This window comes from Acomys minous (assembly GCF_964271855.1).
Source record: "Acomys minous genome assembly, chromosome: 4".
Lineage (NCBI taxonomy): Eukaryota > Metazoa > Chordata > Mammalia > Rodentia > Muridae > Acomys > Acomys minous.
Genome location: NC_140486.1, coordinates 8,275,798 through 8,298,018, shown reverse-complemented (window position 1 = coordinate 8,298,018; position 22,221 = coordinate 8,275,798). Strand labels below are relative to the sequence as shown.

At 50.4% G+C, this 22,221-nt stretch overlaps 1 protein-coding gene across 3 annotated transcripts in view; it reads right to left on the bottom strand.

Moving 5' to 3' along the window:
• Positions 1-22,221, bottom strand: part of NFATC1 (nuclear factor of activated T cells 1) — a 105,231-nt gene that overhangs the window by 66,972 nt on the left and 16,038 nt on the right. For all 3 annotated transcript variants that reach the window (XM_084780135.1, XM_084780137.1, XM_084780136.1), the window contains exon 3: positions 9,355-9,514. In XM_084780135.1, coding sequence (XP_084636261.1) covers positions 9,355-9,514 — 160 coding nt within the window. The remainder of the gene's footprint in view (positions 1-9,354; positions 9,515-22,221) is intronic.

Sequence of the window (22,221 nt, the reverse complement as noted above, 5' to 3'; positions counted from 1 at the left end):
TTTGTCACTCCAGATGCCACTGTGTGCCTGTCTGGGAGGATAGACGCGACCAGAGAGGGCATGAGTCCTCACAGACACTCAGTAGGAGAATGAAAGTGAAACTTTAGAGCCGGCTGGGCTGTGTGCTGGGACCTCTAATTCCATCACTCAGAGCCTAAGGCAGAAGGATCACACATTCAAAGCCTGATTGGGTTACAGACTGACTGAGTTCAAGGCCAGCTTGGACGGCTCAATGAGACTGCCATTCCAAAGTAAAGAGTTAAAAATGAGATTAGGAGTGTAGGACAATGGTAGAGAATTTGCTTGGCTTCTATTGAGAAAACAAAAGAAAAACAATTTCACATATTCAGAGCAGCACCTGGAAGGATGCCAAACAGACACTGCCCGTCCTGGTCCGCATAACTAGGAGAAGCACTTCACACTTTCAGGCTCTCACAGACTGAGCTCCTGTGTCCCGGTGAATACAAAACTCAGGGAAATCCAGGTCCTCTGAGTAGTGACTGCAGGCCACAAGGCCCCAGGGCTTCCCATGAGACAGGCACAGACAGAGTGTCTGGCACAGCTCCCTAGCACAGGAGGCAGGACTTAACCGTTACTGCTGCTCAGTGGAGGGTGCTACCCACAGGAGTTATGCTCGTGATTAACTCTGTCTGCAAACAAAACCAAAAAAGAACAAACATTGCCTGGCTTAGTGTGCATGTGTGTGACATACTGATATATGTGACATGTGTGCACCTGTTTATGAATGCCTATGCATGTGTTTATACATGTATATACATATAAACTGGTGTAAATATGACCTATGTGGGAATCGTTTGCATGTATATGTCATGAATATGTGTATATATGTCATGAATATGTGTACGTATGTATGTATGTATGTATGTATGTATGTATGTATGTATGTATTATGAGCACATGTGTTTTGGAGCCTGTGTATTTACTTCATGAATGTGTGCCTAGGTGAGCAAGCAATGTTTATGGGACTGTGTGCACTTGATTTTGTATGTGCACATATGTGACATGAGCTCATAGTAACAATGTGTACCATGTAATTCTGAGGACTCTTTCTATGAGGACAATTATCGTACTACCGTTCAAAACCATGTTTACAAACACAGACAAAACAGGTTTAGTGTTGTTCGCCAGATCCTGAGGGCTAGTGACCGGCGCACATATGGCCTTACAGAAGAAGTCTGAAGCTGAGGACCTGCCCAGAGAAGCTGAGCAAGGCGGCGTGCAACTCCTAACTTTATCTTTCTAAATAGGCAGAAACATAAAAAATAGAACAAGAATCAAAGTGGGTGCAGCCATGTAAATATTTCAGCATGAATGCCAGAGACCACACACACTGGCAGTGCTGGCCAGGCCCTCAGTGGGAACCTCGCATGTCACACCTTCATGGGGACTTGATTTCCATTGGCAAAGTCATTCTACCTTGCTGAGGGCCTGAAGCTGTTCCAGGCCTCTAATAATCAGTTGTTTAATTTACTCAGAAATGTCTCTTGGGGCTGTTGGGGTAGCTCAAGTCCTAGCACGCCTGCCTAGGATGCTCAGGACCCGAGCTTCATCTCCAACATGGTGAACGATCTCCTGTGGAGAAAGTCTGATGGTCCTAAAGCGCTGACAAAAAAAAAAAAAAAAAAAGCCGTGTCTTCTTCCCTGCAGGGGCCTGAGAAGCCAGCCCCCCCCCACCCCCCCACCAAGCACCTGTCCCCTCCTCAGCATCTGGTGCAGTTTCTCACATAAGAGGTCCCGGTACGTGTTCTCAAGTAGGAAGGCGCACTCTGTCCTTTCAGAAAGGGACTGTGAGCTTTGTGGCTCTCTGCTGCTTGACTGACAGTCTTCAGCCTGTCAGAGTTTTAGAACCCTGGGTCCCTGTCTTCATCCAGGAAGCTCACATGCCACCAAGGCCCAGAGTATGTGTGGGTGCCTCAAGTGCCATCTTGTGCCACTCGTGAGGTCAGACGCACAGGGTCTTGAAAAGTGAGCTTCGGCCCCATGCCAGGAAATAGTTCACTCCCAAATTTTGTGCTTCCCTCCAGGGCTGAAGGAGGCTGAGGCAGATAGGAAGTGGAGTAGGGGAAGGCCAAGGAGAAATCAGTTTCCTGACATTTTTTTTCCTGAGCCTCAGATATTCACTGGATGCAAATTCTATGACCTGTGGTGCCACAAGCAACAGCAGGACCCACAGACTAGCTCAGAGTGGATATCTGAGGGATGCGGCTCACAGGCACAGCCAGGATGCAGCTGTGAGTGGAGCTTAGGCCTGCTCCTCAGGGAGGCTGCAGCCCACATACACTGTAGCCGGCTGCAGCTCAGCACCTCTGCTCCTCGGTTAGAAACGGATGGGATTCCCCTTCAAGATCTGGACACCAACCAGTTGTGGGAATTTTGAACCAAGGGCATTTGGCTGAATCAGGATCCATGGTTCTGCACAAGATCAATGGTACCTCTGCATAGGACTGGTCCCTACCAAGCCTGAGGGGGCCGGAGGGGCCAGGGGAGAAAGGGGGTCTCAACCTGAGGCAACATGCACATGGGAAAGATCACCCACATCTCAGCAACTGCAAAGAAGGTTTTAAAGCCTCCCCCCTCCCCAAAACAGGGGTAGGGATGACTCAGTGTCCTCAGGACTTGTCAGTGTGGCCAGGATTCACAGCCTAATCAGCCCCATGCATATCAATCTGGACCATCTCTGTGTGTTGAGTAGGATTTAGCATCCCTGAGGCTGGCCCTGCAGATGGCACTGCTCACCCACTCTCTGCGCACCCAAATCTGAGGAAAGAGGTACCAAAAGCCAGTAGAGGCCCTCAGCAAAGCTGCTGAGCGGACACAGAAACTGCCAACACGGGCTCTTCCCTCAGTACCTCATAGACTAGCCACCAAAGACTCAGAAAGCAGCCACCTGTACACCCGCCTGAGAATTATCCAGACTCCAGGGTGACACTCTAGGCTAGTGCTCACCTTGTGCACAGGGCACAAAGGCACTTGGTTTACAGTTCCCTCAGGAGCAGCCTCCTATACCATGCCATGCAGTGCATCACACCATGCCACCACGGTGACACCAGGTCCAGCCATGCAAGGAAATCCTACAAAATATGGCTTGCTGTCCTGAACTCCTACCCTTCCATCTTGCGGAGTTCAGCCTGTGGCTGCCAGCATTCTGGATGCCACACTAGAGGGACACCAACTCTCAATCTGCTCCTTCTCCCGGCCTGAGGTCCAAGCTGAGACTATCTATGCAAATGACCAGTGAGGTCATAACTGTGTGCCTGCCTAGACAAGGCCTGCGGCCATCTGTGCTGATGCAGACCAAACTGCCTCCATCGACTCAGGAAACAGCCCAGTGCTCTCCCAGGAGACAAAAACCAGGCCACTAGGCCAGGGAAGGCACACGTCAGCAGGCCCTCTCAACCTGCACCTCCCATGGTGGGCCTGAGTCGTGACCGGTCACACAACAGACCCAGGGGAGAAAGCACCCATTCTTCCCAGACTCCTGAGAGAGCACCCTCTACCATCACAGCCTCACACCCACATCTCTATCTTCTACACATCAGAACAGCTGCCCTATGGGTCCTCAGGACCAAGGGAAGCCGCAGTCACCAGGAAGAGGGCCCCTGCGGGATCATGAGCCAGCTGGAGACCTACCGCTTCCTGCCATCACTGTTGCTAGAAAGGTCAGTTCTTGTTTTGTCTCCAGTTACTATCTAGTGATGGAGAGGTAAACTGGGGAGATAAGAGGTGGGAAAAAGGAGAACCCACAGAGTAACAAAGACTCGCTACATGCAGGCTCCTTGTTTTGGGAGGGAGGGTTCTGCTTGTAGCCCTGTCTTGTCTTTGCTCCCAGGCACTCACACAGTGCCCTCATTGCTTCTGAGTCTACTAGCTAGCTCTGAAATGAGCTCAAAAATGGATGCTAAGAGCTCATAAGAAGCCTTGGTCTTGAATACATCAGTAGAGCTTAACAGAGACAGAGACCAGTTAGTTTTTTCAGTTACACTGCTGTAGACAGTGTAAGCAAACAGGGCGGTCACTACTTCACTATTGAACTGGGTATGAGAGCTCATCTCTCCCCATGACTCCTCTGTTGACCCTTTGCTTTGGTATTGGGAGCTTGTACAGTAAGCAAAGCTGCAGTGTGTTCAGGGGGCTGCACTTTCCCTCATAGGACTCCCATGAAATCTTGTGTTTTCTGAACAATGGACTGAGTGCACATGCAGAAGGGAAAGGCAGCATCCAGGTGACCAGCAGAGTCACCCTGTACATGATGGACCTTGAAATGTCCTGAAAGGAGAGAGGACTCCATGCAGCGTCCAGGCTGATCCATAAAAAATTAATCCAGACCTCACGTAGGTTGCCTGGCTCTGGGCAGACTAGGGCCAGCATGTTTCTGCTTTGGGGGCAGGGTTGCAGGCTGACCTCTGCTATATGCGTGTTTTAATGGCTTGCAGCCCTAGCCAGAGTGAGGTGCCCTATTTCATGGCTCCTCCCCAGGCACTGGCGCTTTGACCAGAACACCTAGCAAAACCCCCTCATTGGCCCTTGAAGGGCCCTGACTCCCTGTAAACCTCCAAGGATATATATTCCAGAGACTACACCTGGGAGACTTGAGGAAGTAGGCTACACACAACAGAGCGTTCCAGGCCACTAAACCAAAGCACAGGGTTCCTTCCGGCCACAGGTCAGAAACACCTCAGGAACTGGTTCCTCACAGTACTTTTGACACTCTAAATTTCCTCTGGGACTTGGAAGGAAAGACACCACCAAGAAAGAAAAGCCATTTTAATTAGAGCCTGGCTCAAAGACAATTTTAACAACCTGAGAAACACAAATCATCTCTCAGTGGACACCCTCGGCTGTCAAATGTCTTGATCGAAAGTGCACCTGCCATGAATCTATATGGGAGGAGGGCAAGCTAAGTGACCTCTGAAGGGTCCTTAAGGCCATGAGACCCCACCCCACCCACCCCCACCCTCTGCCTGGCTCTTGTGCTGGAGCACAAGCCAGGGTTTGTCATGGCTTCCTCTACAACTCTGCCCCGGTTCTGTGAGATCCTCAATTACCCACTGTCTGTCCCCTGAGAGTCTATCGCTTGTATCCACAAGGAGTCCAGGGTCACTTGTCTGGGCCACTGTCAGTGTCTCTCTGATCTGAGTCCTTCAATGCCAGGCAAGAGCCACACTGGTCACTGTCCTAAATGGCAAGTGCCATGCTGCAAACCCGAATGTCAGGAACTGACCAGCTCCTGAGTGGTCATATTTCAGCGACCTATTAATTATTCAAGCAGAGCGGGCCTGTGTGTGATGCGCAGATGCTATCGGGCAAGTCATTTTGGTGATTGGTAAATAGAGCTGGAGTCTGTGACCCCTAGGGTGGGAGATAATCCTCTGACCACAGAGCATCACATGCTCCCAAGGGGGAGGTGGGGATGCTTAAGGAAGGAGCCCACAAGGCCACAGTTCTCTCTCTAGGACAACCTAGACATCCCCTGCCTAGCTTCTGGAGACTTTGGATCCTCAGGGAGCAGTGGCTAAGACCCAACACACTTGGAGACCTGATAGCTGGAGACCAGATCGAGGTCAGGAGGGACCTTGCTGGGCAAGGGTGATGACCAATAAAGTCTTGCTGTGGAGTGCTGCAGAGGCCCTGACCAGATGCCGCTGCTTATCCAGAGGCAAGAAACCAAGGCAAGTTTCATAGTCAAGGAAAATCTAGGTCTTTTCTCATTGGCTTAGAAAAACATTGGGGCCCCTCTCTCTATAACTGATAAGACAGTTGTAACTGAAGGCAGGTAAGGAGAGCCACCCTGTCACCAAGGATACCCCTATAGACTTTACACAGACCATGTCCACCTAGGGGATGCAAGGTAGCTCTTAAACTGGTCCTGGGAGCTGCCAGGAAAGCTCTTAGCTGCCCTTCCTTGAATTCCAGAATAACCTGTGGCTGCTCCTTTTGATTTTGTGTGACATTTCCCAGATGATGGCAGATTATAAAGCCAGAATTCTTGAAGACAGGGTAGCTTGGTGGTTGCTGAGTATGGCTAGTGGAGGCCTGTGGCCGTCTTGAATGGTTAGTCCCTAGTGTGAAAAAGACATCAACGGAAGGTGGCACCACCCCACCCACCCTTGGGCGGAAATCAGTGAGTCCCAAGAATGCTGATGCCAAGGAAAAGTCTCAGGCAGGTAGAGAGCCCAAAGCCTCCCACTAGACAAATGATTTAGGCACTGGCTTCACTGATACTGGTCTCTCCACTGAGAGCAAATCTGGGCCAGATACAGGCGACATCCACCCCCCCCCCTCCTTGTCTGAAACGCATGGCCTTTGGTTCTACCAGTGTGTCCAAGTCTGGTCAGTGTCCCCAACAACACATATAAGAAGAGGACCATTACCCAGAAGCCTCTTTCTGGACCCCATGTCTGAAGGGCACATCTCCCTTTTACTCTGTCTTCTTGGGAACTCTAGGGTTTTCCATTTTGCAGGTTGCTGCTGTCTTTATAGAGAAACTTCTTTAGACACGGAGGGAAACATGGTGGTGGATCTACTACAGTCACAGCTGAACTTCAGCTAGAGAGCGTCTGGGGGTTCTTGTGTGAGACAGAAGCCCTGAACAGTTAGGAACGCAACAGACACTACTGGCCGCAAAATGGTTCGTGGGGTGGCTGCACAGCGGACATGTGTGCTGGCCTATGGCCTCGCCCAGACTGCTGCGTAATGCACCCACCTCCACGAGCGAGGCGGTTAGACACCAGAGATGATGGCACTGAAGGGTGTGTCAAAATAGCCCAGAAGATGGGGTAGAACTTTGTGGTTACAGTGCTTTCATGGCAACCAAGAGAATTTTCTATTTTTGTGTCTTTCATAATTACGTGCAAATTCTATTTTTATCTAATTTGTGGTCCACCAACCAAAAAAAAAAAAAAGAAAGAAAGAAAGAAAGAAAACAAACCCCCTAAAATGCCCTCTTTTTAGCTGTTTACCTTACACTGGCATAGGTGTGAGCTTACTTTGTGAAAATATTCCAGAAAACTCCTTCAGCATCTAATTTCTCACAATGAGACATGCAATAAAACCTGGCATTTGGGGCTAGGGATTGTTTTCTCTTTGCCTTTCAACAGTATTGAGGAAGGGGGTGGGGGGGGCACTACTCTGTGGAAGCAGCGCCAGTCTGACCTCGTTTTGCCACCTTCCCCAACACCATGTTAAATAATTTAGAGGGTGCTTCTTAAACACTGTTTTAGATTTCACCATTCCTCAGAAATGCCTCAATTTCCTGGATATCGTCTGCACTGATAGTTAGTGTTGCCCCGTGCCCAAGATGCCAAGAGCCTGATTCTCCAGGGGCTGCATGTCAACCCGGCACCTGACATACACGCACTGCAGCGGGCATCGAATCATATCTGACAGACACAGATCCCACAAAATGCAAGGCTCCCCACACCGCTCGAAGCTTTATCTCCCAAAAGCTGCGGAGATTCTTACGACGAACACAAACCAAAGCCAAGACGGCAGAGACTCGCATCTGCAGCTTCATCTTTTTGATGAGGGCACAGTATTTGCACACGCTCCCCACCCCCCCACCCCCCCATCCCCACCCCCATCCACCCCCCCAACCCCACCCCCACCTGGCTCTCGCCTAGTGCCACTTGCCTATAAGATCCGAGCAAGTAAGGTCGCTTGGCCATTATCTCTGCACTTGCTTGCCTGCCTTTCCTTAACAGACTTATTTCCTCTCTTATTAAAATCTGTTCCGTTCAGCAATAATGCACTTTCATTCACTGAAAACCACAGCAGGAAAGGAGAGGTAAATACCTGTCGTTACCCAGCACAGTTGAGGGCGGGCTCTACCTGACCTCTTCCACCTGGGAAGGTAGAAACTTAAAATGTCAAGCTGGCTGCTGTGTGCGGATGGCTCCCGCATTTTATCACGTCAAGCAGCTAACGGAGTGGGTATTAATTGGCACCAGGCGCAGAGGCCACAAATATCACCTTAATATCACTCACGAGCACGGCTAAAGTGCTTCATTTCTGCACCTCGCCTTGCTCGTTCCATGTGGCTGATTGCTGCGTTGGCAAACAGCCATTTGTCTCCATGGTCTCCTGCTCTTGCCAGCTTTTTATTTACCTAAATGGAATAAAATAAAAGTACAGGGTGCCCTGCTGAGTACCCCTTCCGGTTCGCATCAGCCCTGAAATAACAGGTTGGGCACCTGGGTTTATGATGTTGGGGTAGTGGGGTAAAGAGCTCTCTATAACACCGTGTGACCAGAGCCAGCCAGAGACCAAGCATTTCCTTGTGGCACGTAAAATAGTAATGTTTGGGGGGGGGGAAAATTGTCTAAAGGTGGGACACGGGGAAGCAATGACAAACTCATACAGCCCACTGGGATGTCACACTGATGCCCAGGTGGAGAAAGGGCAGGTGGCTCTGGGCTGTGGCTGGGCCTCCTGGCCACTGTTGGTGAACACTGTATCTCTACACTGAGTGTTTTTCTTCCCCAGAGCCACAGATGTGACTGTGCCCATCTCAGCTGCTTTCCCCTCAGAACTCCATCTCATAACCTGCTCCCTCAGACCCTACCCCAGACGCCTCCAGGCAGGTTGATGATCACAGGCTGTCCTGCAGGCCTAAGACATGGTCTTCTACCAATCCCGTGTGTGCGGGTGGAGGGTATGCCTCTACTCCAGGGGCAGGGGCCCTTTAGAGAGAGAATGTAGCTGCAGAACAGTTGATGCTATGGCGCCGGGTCTATAAGCATGTCTGTTTTGAGCAAACCTTTACAAGCATTAGAGAGGAGGTGCAGAGCTCTGTGTGGTACCCACAGACAGCCCTTGACTCTAGAGGGGAGGTGCAGAGCTCTGTGTGGTACCCACAGACAGCCCCTGACTCTAGAGGGGAGGTGCAGAGCTCTGTGTAGTACCCACAGACAGCTCCTGCTTACCGTCTTTCTTTTAAACTTCATGTCAGTATGAAAGTGATAGCCGCTCAGAAAAACTACACTCTGCTTTGGATTTTGCACAGCCAGCCCCTCCGTGAGGAGAAGGGTGGCTGGCATGCTGCCTTTGCTGCGCCTGTGTGAAGATGTGCGGCCAGTGAGGGGCAGTGAACACGTTTTGACTTTTGACCTTTTCAGTTTGACAAGGGCTCACTGAGACATCATTCTGCTGAACGCAGGGAGCATCTCTGCTCAGGACAAAAGGAGATATTCTACATAGCTAACATTTGACTGAGGTGAGGTGAGGTGAGGTGACAGTGTTTAAAGTCTGAGGAAAGTCCCTAGCTGTGGCTCCAAATCTGCTTTAGGCTGAGAAGTGCCAAGGCAGGAGCTTGACAAGTCACAGCAGACACCATACCTGCACGACGGGGTGTCCTCCAGCCGATGCCTTCACAGCCCCCCGGCTGCCTTCCGTCTCATAGTGAGCCCTGTGGTGAGACTTGGGCTGAACTTCAATCCGAAGCTCATATGGACCAGAATGGGACGGTAGCTGCCAGTCAAGGGCAGGTAAAGATGGGCTGCAAAAAAAACAGAGGAGCTTTGAGCACAGGAAGATACCAAGATACAGTTGCCCATGCTGTCGTACCTGAGACACCATCAATGCATCAGCTCTCTCTGCTGTCAGAGCTGACACGCATCAGGATTCTGATGGGGAGGTAAAGTCTCCATAAGGCCATGGTTATGACATCATCACGTGTGGCCATAGCTTGCCAGTGTTTCAGGAACAAAAGTAACCACCCAGTCTTTAAAACGCCAACTAAATCTACTGCTCAGAGCAATGGGGGATGTAGCCAGGAGTGTCACCAATGGAATATAGGGCTCTGGACACCTTTTGCTAGGGACAGAAAAGGGCCATCCTCTTCCAGGGAAAGCCCCAAGAGACACTCTTGTCCAAATGGAGCTCTAGGAATAACTCCCCCCCTGCAATGCTAGGTCACAGCAGACCGAGAGGAAGAAGTAACTGCTTGGCCCATTCCCTCCTCCTGACTGTCCCTGGATTCCACTCCAGTTCTAACAAGGTGCACCTGTGTTTGTCGCCATGTGGGTACAAGCTGGGCTATCCTGGAGGAATCTGACTCACAAACATGCAACAGAAAGTGCACCAAGTGTCTGCATCTGCCTAGCACAGAAGAACGCTGAGGGCATGAGCTTGGCCCATCTGTAGTGCTCCCCGAGGCTTCAGAGCAACGTCACAGAGGGGCAGGCTTCCTGATGCTGCCATGCTGCCGTGGACTAAGCGGTTCTCACTAGGCCTGTCAGGGCCGTTTCCTGTGTATGTCACACACCCCACTCCCAGCAACTGTCAGGCGGAAGGAAGAGCCAACAGAGAAGAGGGGTTGGCCTGGACACAGGCTGGCATCCTGGGGAAGGTGCCCCATGGGATCTGAGCAGCCTCCTGCCTCCATGGGGGGCAGTGTGTTTCCAGGGCAGTGGGACCGCAATCCACAGAGCCACAGACAGGATGGGTATCCAGGTTTGGAAGGAAAGGCACTGCAAAACAGGCCACAGCTGTAGCTCTTCATTCTGTCTCTTATGTATGCACTGAAGTTTCTTGTATCTAACAGAGAGACTATGCTTTGCTGTGAACAGAAATAGGAACAAAAACAAACCTCGCAATGAGAGAAGAACGAGCTTCAAACCCCAGGATTATCTTAAAAAGAGAGTGACACAGACCGACAGACAGGCAGACAGACCGACAGACAGGCAGGCAGACAGAGAATGATGAAAACGGGCAGGAAGAAGGGTGATTTACACATTTAAGACTGTCAGCTCTGATCGAAACATTTCATGATAAATTGGACAGCTCTCCAACCCCCCAGGACTGCATCTTAGCTCAGATGGGAACTAGGCTGGAGGAGGGGACCTGGCTGAGTACTGTTTGTCCACTGTCCTCCTGGGGCCTGATTCTACGACCCACAGGGTCTCTGACATCAGATTGGGGACTGTGATTTCCTGCTAAAGAGGTGCGGTGCACTCATGACTGACTGACAATTTTAGGCTTCAAACACACTTTCAATTGAACTCCATCCTTTTAAGAGTCACAGAATGCAACCCAGAAAACAGCTGGTGAGGCAGGCCCCCGAGATCTTTTGACTTGTACTAGTGAAGTCAGTTGAAGTTACCTACGCATTTTAAAATCTTATGCCACATCCTACCAATCTAGAGACAATCTAAACATGCAAGTGTTTTACACAAAGGGGGAATGTCTTTGCAGAACATGTAATTTGGTATCCTGAGTTTTTAAAAGAAAGATCAAACTTTAAGCATCTTAGTGCATTGGTAAGAAAGCGGTTTAACTGTAGCACTACATTTTATTATGCAAATATTACTTTAGGGATGGACTTTGATTACCAGCCAGTCGTTTGCCATTAGAAATGCCACTGATTTGATGTCCACATAATTAAATAAGACACTATATCTTGAACACAGGGTCCGCATTTTGGGGTCCCCAAAGCATCAGCCTCGTGCTTCCTAGAGATGTTGGGAACCGTCTACCCCAGCACCAACTCGTCAGAACATAGACTTGATAATATTCTATTTTTTCCCAAAACTGTCCCTGCGGAGTGGTTTCCGGTGCTGCTGTCTGCCCCTCCACACAATGCTGGAGTTCAAGCCAGAAGGGAGTGGATGGTATGTGAAGAGTAAATTCCAGTGAAAACAATACTTCTGCTCCACCAAAACATCTGGAACTATCCGGCCCCTTACCATCTGCTCAATTTTGGTCCCATGTCTACTGAAGACCTTTTGAAGCCTCAGGACACTTCCCATGGCTTAGTCTCCACCCCAACAGGAGGTGCCCACTCTGCCACACAGCCACTGTCATCAGTGCTGTCAGATACCCCGTGTCTGGCACCTTCTCTGGACCTGTGTTCAAACTGCCATCTATGAAGAACAGTCTGATGAGGTCATAGAGGAACGTCAGGTCTTGATAAGTCTGTATGACAAACATCCTAAGACACATTACAGGGGCTACGGAGATGGTTCAGCGGTTAAGAGCACTGGCTGCTCCTCCAGAGGACTCAGATTTGATTCCCTGCACCCAGGTCAGACTGCTCCCAACTGTCTGTAACTCCAGATCCAAGAGGAGCCAATGCCTCTAGAATTTACAGGCATTAGCTGGCAAATGGACATAACACACACACACACACACACACACACACACACACACACACACACACACACACACATACCTACAGACAGGCAGGCAGACAGACCGACAGACACGCGCACACACACACCTAAAAATAATAAAATAAAACAGAAAACAAGTTAAGGCCCAGAGAGATGAAGCAGTTGCTGACGGCACTTGCTGCCAAGTCTAAAAACCTGAGTTAGAGCCCCGGAAGCCACATGGTGGAAGGAAAAAGAACATACTCCTGCAAGCTGTCTCTGGCCTCCATGTGTGTACCATCACACAACCACTAAATAAATAAGTGAATAAATAAGTGAACCACTAAATAACAGAAACAGAGCACAGAACAAAGCCTATGTGCAGACTGGATGTGAGTAGCCTGTGGTCAGGCCATGTTGCTGGTTAACGCATGTTAAACGTAGAGATCTGGAATTTGGCCTCTTTCTCCCCTAGGCCCCACATTAAGCTCCCACTGTTCCTCTCAGCCTATTCAAAAAGCATTCATTCAGTGGTTTTGAACAAGAATTAAAAAAAATTCTTTCAAGAAAGGGTTTTGTGTGTGTGTGTGTATATGAGCATGTGTGTCAGAATGAGTTGTGTGAATGTGAGTGTGTGTGTGAGGAAGTGTGTATATGTATGTGTGCGTGCACATGTGTGTATGTGTGTGAGGAAGGGTGTGTGTGCATATATGTGTGTGTAAACACATATATATGTGTGTATATGTATATGTGAGTAGGGGTGTGTGTGTGTGTGTGTGTGTGTGTGTGTGTGTGTGTGTGCGCGCGCGTGTGCAGCTGTTTGATTTCGGGTCCTGAGGACCGTGGCTCACAAAGCAGTGTGGCCTCCTGTTGTAGGGTCTGAAGGGACCAGGCTAGTGTAGCCTCGTGCTGGGGGAGGAGGGGGAAGGGGTTAGGGTGCGTGGGAATGACGGGCAGCTTCCCCTGATAATGGGCGAGTCAGACCTTCCACAGTGCTTGGTATGTGGGCGTAGTGCAGGGAGAAGCCACCAGCTCTCCTGTTTTGAATCACTGTTCCCATGAGAAAGGGCTCCGCCTCCTACTGACAGGAAGTGTGAAAATGCTGTTGGCATACAGGTCACAGCACAGAGACCAATTCTGTACCAGATCCCAAACCGGTGGCCACAGAGAGCCTACAGTCCCTGGCTACTGCCTATCCAGGGCCCACAGTTCCCAGCTCCACTGCCTCTGAGCATCTGAGGCTGGTGCATGGGGACAGCGAAGCCCTTTGGGGAGCTCATCCCTCCAACAGGCCTCTGAGGGTGACCAGCATCACCTCTGGTCCTCACAGGCCATCTGCACAGCCTCTCTCCACTTCATCAGCTCAGCCAGGCTGCTCAGTGCCACACAAAGGTCTCTGCAGTCCCAGCTCCTAACCTGCCATACAGACACCACATCCCTTGCTTGGAACCGAGCACTGGGCCTCAGCTGAGCCCTCGGGGAACAAAGCTTTGCTTCACCGCTTCTTCTCTCAGTTCTGCCCTTTGCATTCCTCCCACCACAGGGTCCTAGGGAGCTCGGAAGTGTGCTTACTACGGGAAGAAGCACGGTTGTTACCTGCAGCTGGGCAGATGGATGACAGCTAAGGACCGAGAGTGTCAAGGCCACATAGTTTCCTTCTCTTTCAGACTCCTCATCAACCCCTGAAGGGGGGCCTGGGCATGGCGATCTATAGAGTAGGATCCTCCTGGCTACTTTTGTATAGTTGGTGCCGGACAGGGCAAGCTTGCTCTGTGTACTGACCTCGAGGGTTAAACCAGTTACTAAATACCTAGACTACCACAGAGGGACATAGGCATCTTTCCCCACAGACATGCAAAGACCACTGGGCTACCATGGGATCCTAATCCAGAGGACCCTAGGGGTCACACCAATCTGACAGACAGAAGAGCCAAAAGGCACCTTCAGCAAGACCCACATGGGGGTGTGAGTATCCTGAATGACTCTTGTCAGGGAGAAAAAGGAGAGGAAAGAAAAGGTGCAGACACGAGGGAGAGGATGCTGGTTGAAGAAAGGGGTTCACTGAGAACTGGAGTCCAACAAGTGCTGAGAAAATTCCAGAGTAGGGCGCAGCGAACACTGGCTTCCTTTCCGTGAGCTCCCATGTGAGGCGATGGTGTCAGGATCAGTTTGGAAGGGTGAACGCCTGTCTTGTGCACATTAGAACACGTATGTATGAAGCTGCGGGAAGCCGGCAGGTGTTCAGAAAGATAGGGCGAGCGCACAGAGGCAAGGGGTGAGCAAGGGACCTCTCTGCTGAAAGGGACCTTCCTGCTTAAAATGCCTTGCATTGGAAAGCAAAAGGCATGACTTGTCAGGGGCAGATTTGGAGAGCTGGGGCTGAAATGATTGCTGTGGCAGAATAAATTACTTGGTAAGTGGTTCCTTTTATTATGTATACATATACATTTATATATACATATACATATGTATATATATATATATATATATATATATATATATAAACCACACTAATGGTGGCCAGGAGGTGCTGGCACACACCTTCAATCTCAGCACTTGGGAGGCAGAGTCAGGTAGATCTCTGAGTTCAAAGCCAGCCTGGACTACAGAGTGAGTTGCAGGACAGCCAAGGCTACACAGAGAAGCCCTGTCTCAGGCAATGGCGAAGGGGCACAGAAAAAAAGAAAAAAAAGATTACAAAGTAGTGAACCTGGTTCGTATAATAAAGAAATGATGGGGTTTTTTTTTTGTACCTCTGTGCGTGCATACGCGTATGTGTTCGTGTGTGAGCAGAACCTCAGGGACTGGTCACTGCCCTCCACCTGACTTGAGACAGGGTCTCGCTAGGGTTCCCTGCTGCATATGCCAAGCTAAGCTGGCCCCTGAATTTCCAGTCTCTACCTCTCACTCTGCTGTAGAAGTGCTGAGATCATGAGAGCACATGACATCCAGCTTCATGTGTGTTCTGGGGAGCCAAACTCGGGCCCTCATGCTGTGTCAGGTGTCATGGAAAGTCATCCCAGCAATAGGTACAAGAGTAACTCCTGTGCATCCAGAGAGGGTGCAGTTTTGCTTGGTTTGTTTAGGTAAACAACTTTCAATTCTGAGCCTTCCATTGTTAAAAGCCCTGCGTGTGTGTGTGTGTGTGTGTGTGTGTGTGTGTGTGTGTGTGTGTGTGTGTGTGTGTGTGTGTATCTTGCAGGGAAACCACAAAGGCCCTCTACGCTTTGGTCATCCTGAAACCCATGAGGCTACGCACTTGATCTAAGCCTAAAGTCTGCTGTAAAAGAAAATGGAAGCAAGTTAAGGACAAACAAGGGCTTTGGCTTTCTAACACATTGTCTTGGGGCAGCAGCCAAAGGCTTTCCTTAACTACGAAAGAAAAAGGAGAGAGAGAATGAAAGTAGGAAGGAAAGGAGGTAGGAGGAGAGCGGGAGGGAGGAGAGAGGGTTGCCGAAGGCTATCAGTGCTCTTCTTGGCTGGTTCTGCAAACGTTGGGCCTCAAGGGCTCCATCTGCCCATCCACCCAAGGCCAAGCCCAGGACCACCCAGCAACTCTGTCGGGAGTGCACATCTGGGCCGCGGCCCCCTAACCACAGGGCTCTTGGCCTGGGAAAGCTTGCCTCACCCAAGAGGGGCTGGCCTTTCGTAGACGATGACCCAGTGCCTGGGCAGAAAAGGACTAGTGGCCACCTCAGATGAGATAGACAAACAGCACAGGGGACAGCCTGACACGGGGTGGGGGCAGTCCGGGTATGCGAGTTACATTTTCCTCACTCTGCCGGAACATGACAGTCATCTCTGCACAGGGCTCCTGGCTGCCTACCTTTCCCAAAGCAACCTGGGAGGACATCAGGGGCCACAGGTCCCAATAGCTAGACCCTTAACAAAATGTTTCCTCTTCGGTTGGAAAGGGTCGGGTAGGAGAGAGGCCAGGCCACCTAGGGATATTCTAAGGCTCTGGCTGGAGACCGGCGACTACCCAGCCTTGTCCTTTCCCTGCTGTCTAGGACCTGACACAGCCTAAGAGTGATTATCAGGATGAGAGTTCCACTCGTTCTGAGCTCTCCCTACCCTAGTCCCGGTGCTAGTCTGGTTGGGGTACAGAGCAAAGAAGACGAGGGACTCTTGCCAAGGACAATGGCAGAGCCCAGTAGGCATGTACGCCCTGTAACAGAAGGCAGAGTGCATGTCTGGCTCAAGAGACCAAATCAAAGTCACAAGTCTAGAACTTGCAGGATATAGACAGCAGGCGTGTGAGTGTGTGCATTTGAGAGTATGTACATCCAGGTATACATGTATGTGTTAAAACTGCAGACTCATGGACCTTATACAGTGGCTATTTTCTTCCAGATTTTTGGGTGCTCTGCTACCCTTTGCCCCAAGTCCTCCATGACCCAAGGATTTCCCATGAGCCTCCTCCTGTACATCCAAAGCTTGAGAATTGCCCTTCAAGGCTTGATATCACATCATTTGTTCAGATCACTGTTGCCCCCTCAGTCCTGGTAGGTAAGTGGAGAACAGAGCTCATGAGCCAGGCTACATCTGCAGGCTCCAAGAGACCTGGGCTGCTGGGTCTCTGGCCAGACTCTGGAAAGGTCTCTGCCCTGGCCACCTGTTTCAGACTGGAAAACAAAGAAGAGAGAAAGAAAAAAGGGAGGACAGATGGAGAACTTTTCCCAGGAGAACTTTCCTGGGAAAGGAACTGTGCAGCTTCTCCTGCTCCCTCTGCCCTGGGGCAGGCCCAACTTCTGCACGCTCTGCACTTCTCTTCCACACCATGCCTTTCTTCAGCCACCAAGTGACTCCCAGCAGCAGCAGCCAACCCGTACTCACATCACTGATGTTTTAATAATGAGAATGCTTCCGGCCACACCTGCCATGCGTTACTTATGAAAAATGAAAATCCAAACAAACTAACACAATAACTTGAACATCGTCCTAGGGAACATAGGGTGGGGCACAAGCAAGCCACTGGACACTTCTGCCACTGGCCACAACTTGGTTTCCAAGTGATGCTGAAATAGTTGCTAGTCAAGTTCTGAAACTCGGTTCAGTCTGTTCAGTATGGTGCCAGCCTACAGGGAAAGCCACTGCCATTTATGGTCATGTAAATCAAGCTTCCTCCTTTCAGCTGCGATTCCCTAATCCTTCCTTCACAAGGCAGATGGTCCTCAATCATGAGATTTGGAAGAGTCTAGGCCTTTGACCCAGGGTTGGAGAACCTAGACACGCACAGCGGTTCTGCCTCCTGTAGAATTGACGACTGCCGTCAGACACCTACACAAGGTACCACAGCTCTGTTCCTAGCTTAGAGACTCTAGGCCATCAGCATCACTGGCTGTACAGGGCTCTTTGGTTCTAGAGTTCTGGTTCCAGAGATAATAAGGCCATCACAGAGGGTCACTGCCTGGAGACAGCCTGGGACTTTGGACACATTCACCTGCGTGGGTAAGCTACGCCTTCGCACAGGTGTCCGTCTGTATCATGATCATCCTGGTGACCTGAGTGGATCTTCTTCTGGAAACAGCAGCTCGTATAGCAAGGGCAGAGCTGGGTAGCCAACCTGTGCAGGACCGCTACAGGTATTTGTGCCTGTGATCGTCACGCTCCAAGGGAAACCTTTCAAGAGGGCTGGAACGCTGGCCAGGTGTGGTGGGCAAGGTCACATGGCATGCCTAAGCTACTATGGCAGGTGAATCCTCCCTTTGCCCTATCGGAGCTTCACCTGGCAAAGGTCTGTAATAGTCCCTTGGAGGTGGGACTTGTGGGGATGTGGTAAGTGTTCTCATAGCCCTCCCCCAGATGAAGTGTCCCTGCCTTCTCTTCCAAGTACAGCCATGCCTGCATGTCAGACTCCTGGCGCCAGAAGAGGCTTCAGACTAGATGATGAGAAGACAGACAGACAGACAGACAGACAGACAGACAGAGGGCTGTGATGACAATACAGTTAGCAGAGTGCTTGCAACACGGGACCTGCATTTAATCTTCAAAACCTGAATTCTAAGGATAAAAGCCTGACACTACGATGAAGAAACAAGTGGGTCCTCTGGTACACACACACACACACACACACACACACACACACACACACACACTCACACACACACTCACGTACACGCACTCATGCACACTCACACAGTCCTACTGTTTTGCCGCTAAGAGTTGCTTATCAGAAAAGGCAATTATCTCCCAATCTGGTTTTATCTCTAGGCAGTGACACCACTCCACGGGCAACCCCAACTGTAACTATGACTCCCCACAACTTTTCTCAGATGGAAACATGTGAGTAAAAATTTGACTGCTTCATGTGTAGACATTGATACATGAAGCCATTGATACATGAGGCCTTGGGCACTTCCTCTCAGCCAGGGCTCTTGGCAGTTTTGGAAGCCTGAAAGTTTGCAACTAGTGAAGGCTTCAGACCCAGAACGCCCCCAGACCTGACTGGAACAACCAAGACCAGGCATGGCCTGCTCGCCCTCCTAGGGACATGAAGCTGCATTTTTACTATTTTGAGACTGGCAACAATCAAGGTCTAGATGGCTGGACTGAAAAAGCCTGAGCTCAAAGCCTCAAAGACTGGTGTCATCTTATTCTCCTCAAGAATGCAGAAGTGTGTGAGTTCCTCCTTCTTTACAGACTGCTCAAAGGAAAACCAAAGGCCACCATCCCCCATACCGACAGAGCTTAATGTTCACACACAGCCTCCTTGAAAGTCCTAACTGAGACACCAGGCTAACTCTCCAGGCAGAAGTAAATGAGGCAAGGGCCTCCAAGTATCAAACTGAACTGACGCTACCACTGAGAAAGCACAGGGGAGTGGACAAGAGAGAACATATACAACTGCCAGGCCTTAAACGCTGCACCCACAACCCCAAAGTCCATAGAAGGCAGTCTCGTTCCCTAGGGCCAGTGAGTTCTCAGTGTCTTGCTCTGAGGGCCCCACTGTGTCCTTCCAAAGAAGCCTGGGTTCAGTCCTGCCCTGAAGCCCCTGCTGGTCCCAGTATTACAGAAGGCACAGGTGAGGGCTGACTCTACAGAACACCTAAGGGTCAGGGACATCACAGAGGTAGCACTTGGGGTGCAGGGCTTTGGGATCAGCTCATCTTGGGTATCTGTCAGTTATCATCGGGGCCCATTAACAAGGGGCCTTCTTGTTTTTGTCTGTGGTGAGACCTGACATGGCCCAGTGCAAAGCCTCCATAGGATGTGGGTGAGGTGATGGAGACTTCTTTCCAGTCCCAGACCAGCCCTCCTTCCTCCTTCTCCAAGTCCACAGAGACATCCAGGGTCTGTAGCACAGCAGGAGGACGGGCATGGCATCCCACCTGGTGATGTGTTTGGCATGTTTCCCAGAACTGGGGCAGGGACATCCGAGGCCAATTACAAAGCCAAGAAGAAACAGCAGATAACTCCCGAGAACACAAAGTGCATGTCCATGGACCTACAGCCTGTGGCAACTTCCCTCTTCCTACCAGAGCATCTCTGCCTGGATGCCTTGTCTGTGTGCATGTCGCCTGTGCATGAGGCCTGCAGTCTATGTGGGCTCCCAGCACAGTCACTAACTTTCCCCCAGTCAGTGACTCGGTTTCACATAGTACCTAACTTTGCACCCTGCATACTATGGCCTCTGATTTGCCTGCCTTTCTATGCTCTCCAGAAGGTCAGGGCCTTCCTAGACTCTACTTTGCAAGCAATCTACAGTCATCATGGGCCCCGTGAGCCCACCAGAGCCCAGAGACATGGATGTTCTCGGCAGATGTCACAGATATAGACAGGCCAATTTGGCCACCAGAGTCCTGAAGTGGGCCATCGCCCTCAGGGACCTGAAGACCCCCAGGAGCTAGAACTATCTTTCACCAACACCGTGCCTTCCCCAGGCTACAAAGATACTGGACTCACTGAACAGTTATCCAAAGTGAAAATCCCCTGATGAGGGTGGTAGGGCAAGTGTGGAGAAAGATACGACCTGGGTTTATTGTGACCCATCTACAGGCGCACTTTATCTTATTCCCACTTAGGATAAACTCTGAGCTGTTCTGATAACCTCAAAAGTGAGAGAACTTGTTGGACTTTCTGACGCTAGCACTTGTGCGTATCATCAAAGCCATGGGAATCATCAAGGCGTCCAACACCACAGCCCAAACCTGAAAGAAATGAGGTCTGACCTCAACTGATTTGAACATAGCACCCATTTCTTATCATCTGAACCAAGCCGCTCTCTGCGTAAAAGCTGTTCGTCGTGTCTGCCCCACCCCCTTGGGAATTCTATTCTTTAAAAGGCAGTGGCCCCATGTGCAGAAGCCTAACTTACAAATGCGCAGACACACTTAGTTAAAATAAATGCTTCCACTGGGCCCAAACCAGTCCCTTTTTATCTGAAATTCCTCATCTAACTGTGCCTTTTTATAGGCAAGTCCAGAGACCATGCTGGCTGAGGACAGTAAGACATCCCCACGAGCCTGTCCTAGAAGGAAAGAAGACGCTACAGTGCAGAGCTGACCCAAGCTCTGACACACAGCACGGGTGCTCTGTGAACGGTTGGCTCAGAATGAAAGTGGTGGACAGTCTAAACCAGTTCCTTTGGGTTAATATAAATGTCCTCTAATGCGGGTATGGATGTAGCATGTCGGTAAAGTGCCTGCTGTTTACATAAACAGGACCCGAGGACCTGAGTTGAGGTAACTACAGTACTCTGAACAGGAGGGAGTGGGTGCCACAAAAAAATGGCCCCAGGACAATGGGAGTCCCTCAGGAAGATGACCGCACTGTGCTCTTTGCTATGATGCTCTTTAGAGCTGGATGGAATAGAAAGTACAGATGTGCCCAGGGTGAGGGTGGGGTGAGGAGGAATTCACACTGTGGGAGCTCTCCAGCCCAAAGCTGGGGGACATGTGGGAACACAGCCTTTCAAGGGTGCCTCCAAGTCCCTGCTGCCTGGTGCTCGTTCGTCCACCAACAGCATCTGTGGAGAGGGAGTGTTCTTCATGACGATGGCCAAGTCACTCCACATTTCATTTCCCCTAGAGCTTCCCGCTGCCTGGAGCAGTCGTTAGCGAGTTCATGGAAACCCATTAAAAGGGACCAGGAAACATATTTTGAGGTGAACCAAAACAGTGGGAAAAGGTGAACTTCAACCCCCAGGATGGGGTGGTGTTTGTTTGTGTTAGCTCACAGGACTGTCATGGCATCACAGCCACCCCCAGAGGCCCTGAGACCATGAGATAAAGACCACGGGATCACAGGCCACTAGGCCCGTGTCAATGCTACTAAGTAGAGGAAAAAACCAGCGACTGCTTTCCAGAGCCTGTGCCACCAGCAGGCTGGGGCAGACAGACAGACAGCTGTGGGCCACCAGAAATACCCAAAATACCTCTGTGAAGAACAAAAAAAAAGGGGGGGGGCATTTTATGTTTGAAGACATTTTGCTATTTCCCTGAAAAAGTAAGCTAGGTAGTCAGGTTTTAAGCTGTGCCCTCATTTGGATTCTGCCCATAGCACCTAAGAGGGTGACTGGTCTGGAGAAAGGACCCTTAAAGGTAACCAAGTTGGTATCGTTAGCACGAATCTAGATCCAGGTCTGGGTACTTGAAAGAAGACATTGTGGGTGGAGCAGTGACCGTGGCACACGGTGAGCGGTGCCCGCTAATGCAAACCAGGAAGAAGCGGCAGGAGGAGCCAGCTGCCACACACACCCCTTCATCTCGGGCTTCCAGCCTCCAAGCTGGGAGAGAGCACGTGCCTGGTGTGAAAGCCACCAGTCTACGGCTCCTGTCACTCCGGCCTCAGCACACCATACATGTCATAACTGCATCTTAACTTTTGAAAAGTTCTAGCTGCACCGGCTCCAGCTATATTGTGGGACTTCTCTCTTCCCTAGGTCTCAGGAGTTCCATTGAATCTCTATGAGTGACAATGACCTTCACCGTCCGTGACCACAAATCAAAAGTGTGATGCTGATCGGGTGAGCTGAGAGAGCCAGTGTGGAAGTTGTCTTGATTTTAGTTAAATCAAGTCGTACGGGTAATACGGCAGGCATGGCAGCGCTTCATGGATTTTAGGTCCCTGTGTTTGAGAGAAATTTTGTTTCTGACATGCTCTGATGGCACGG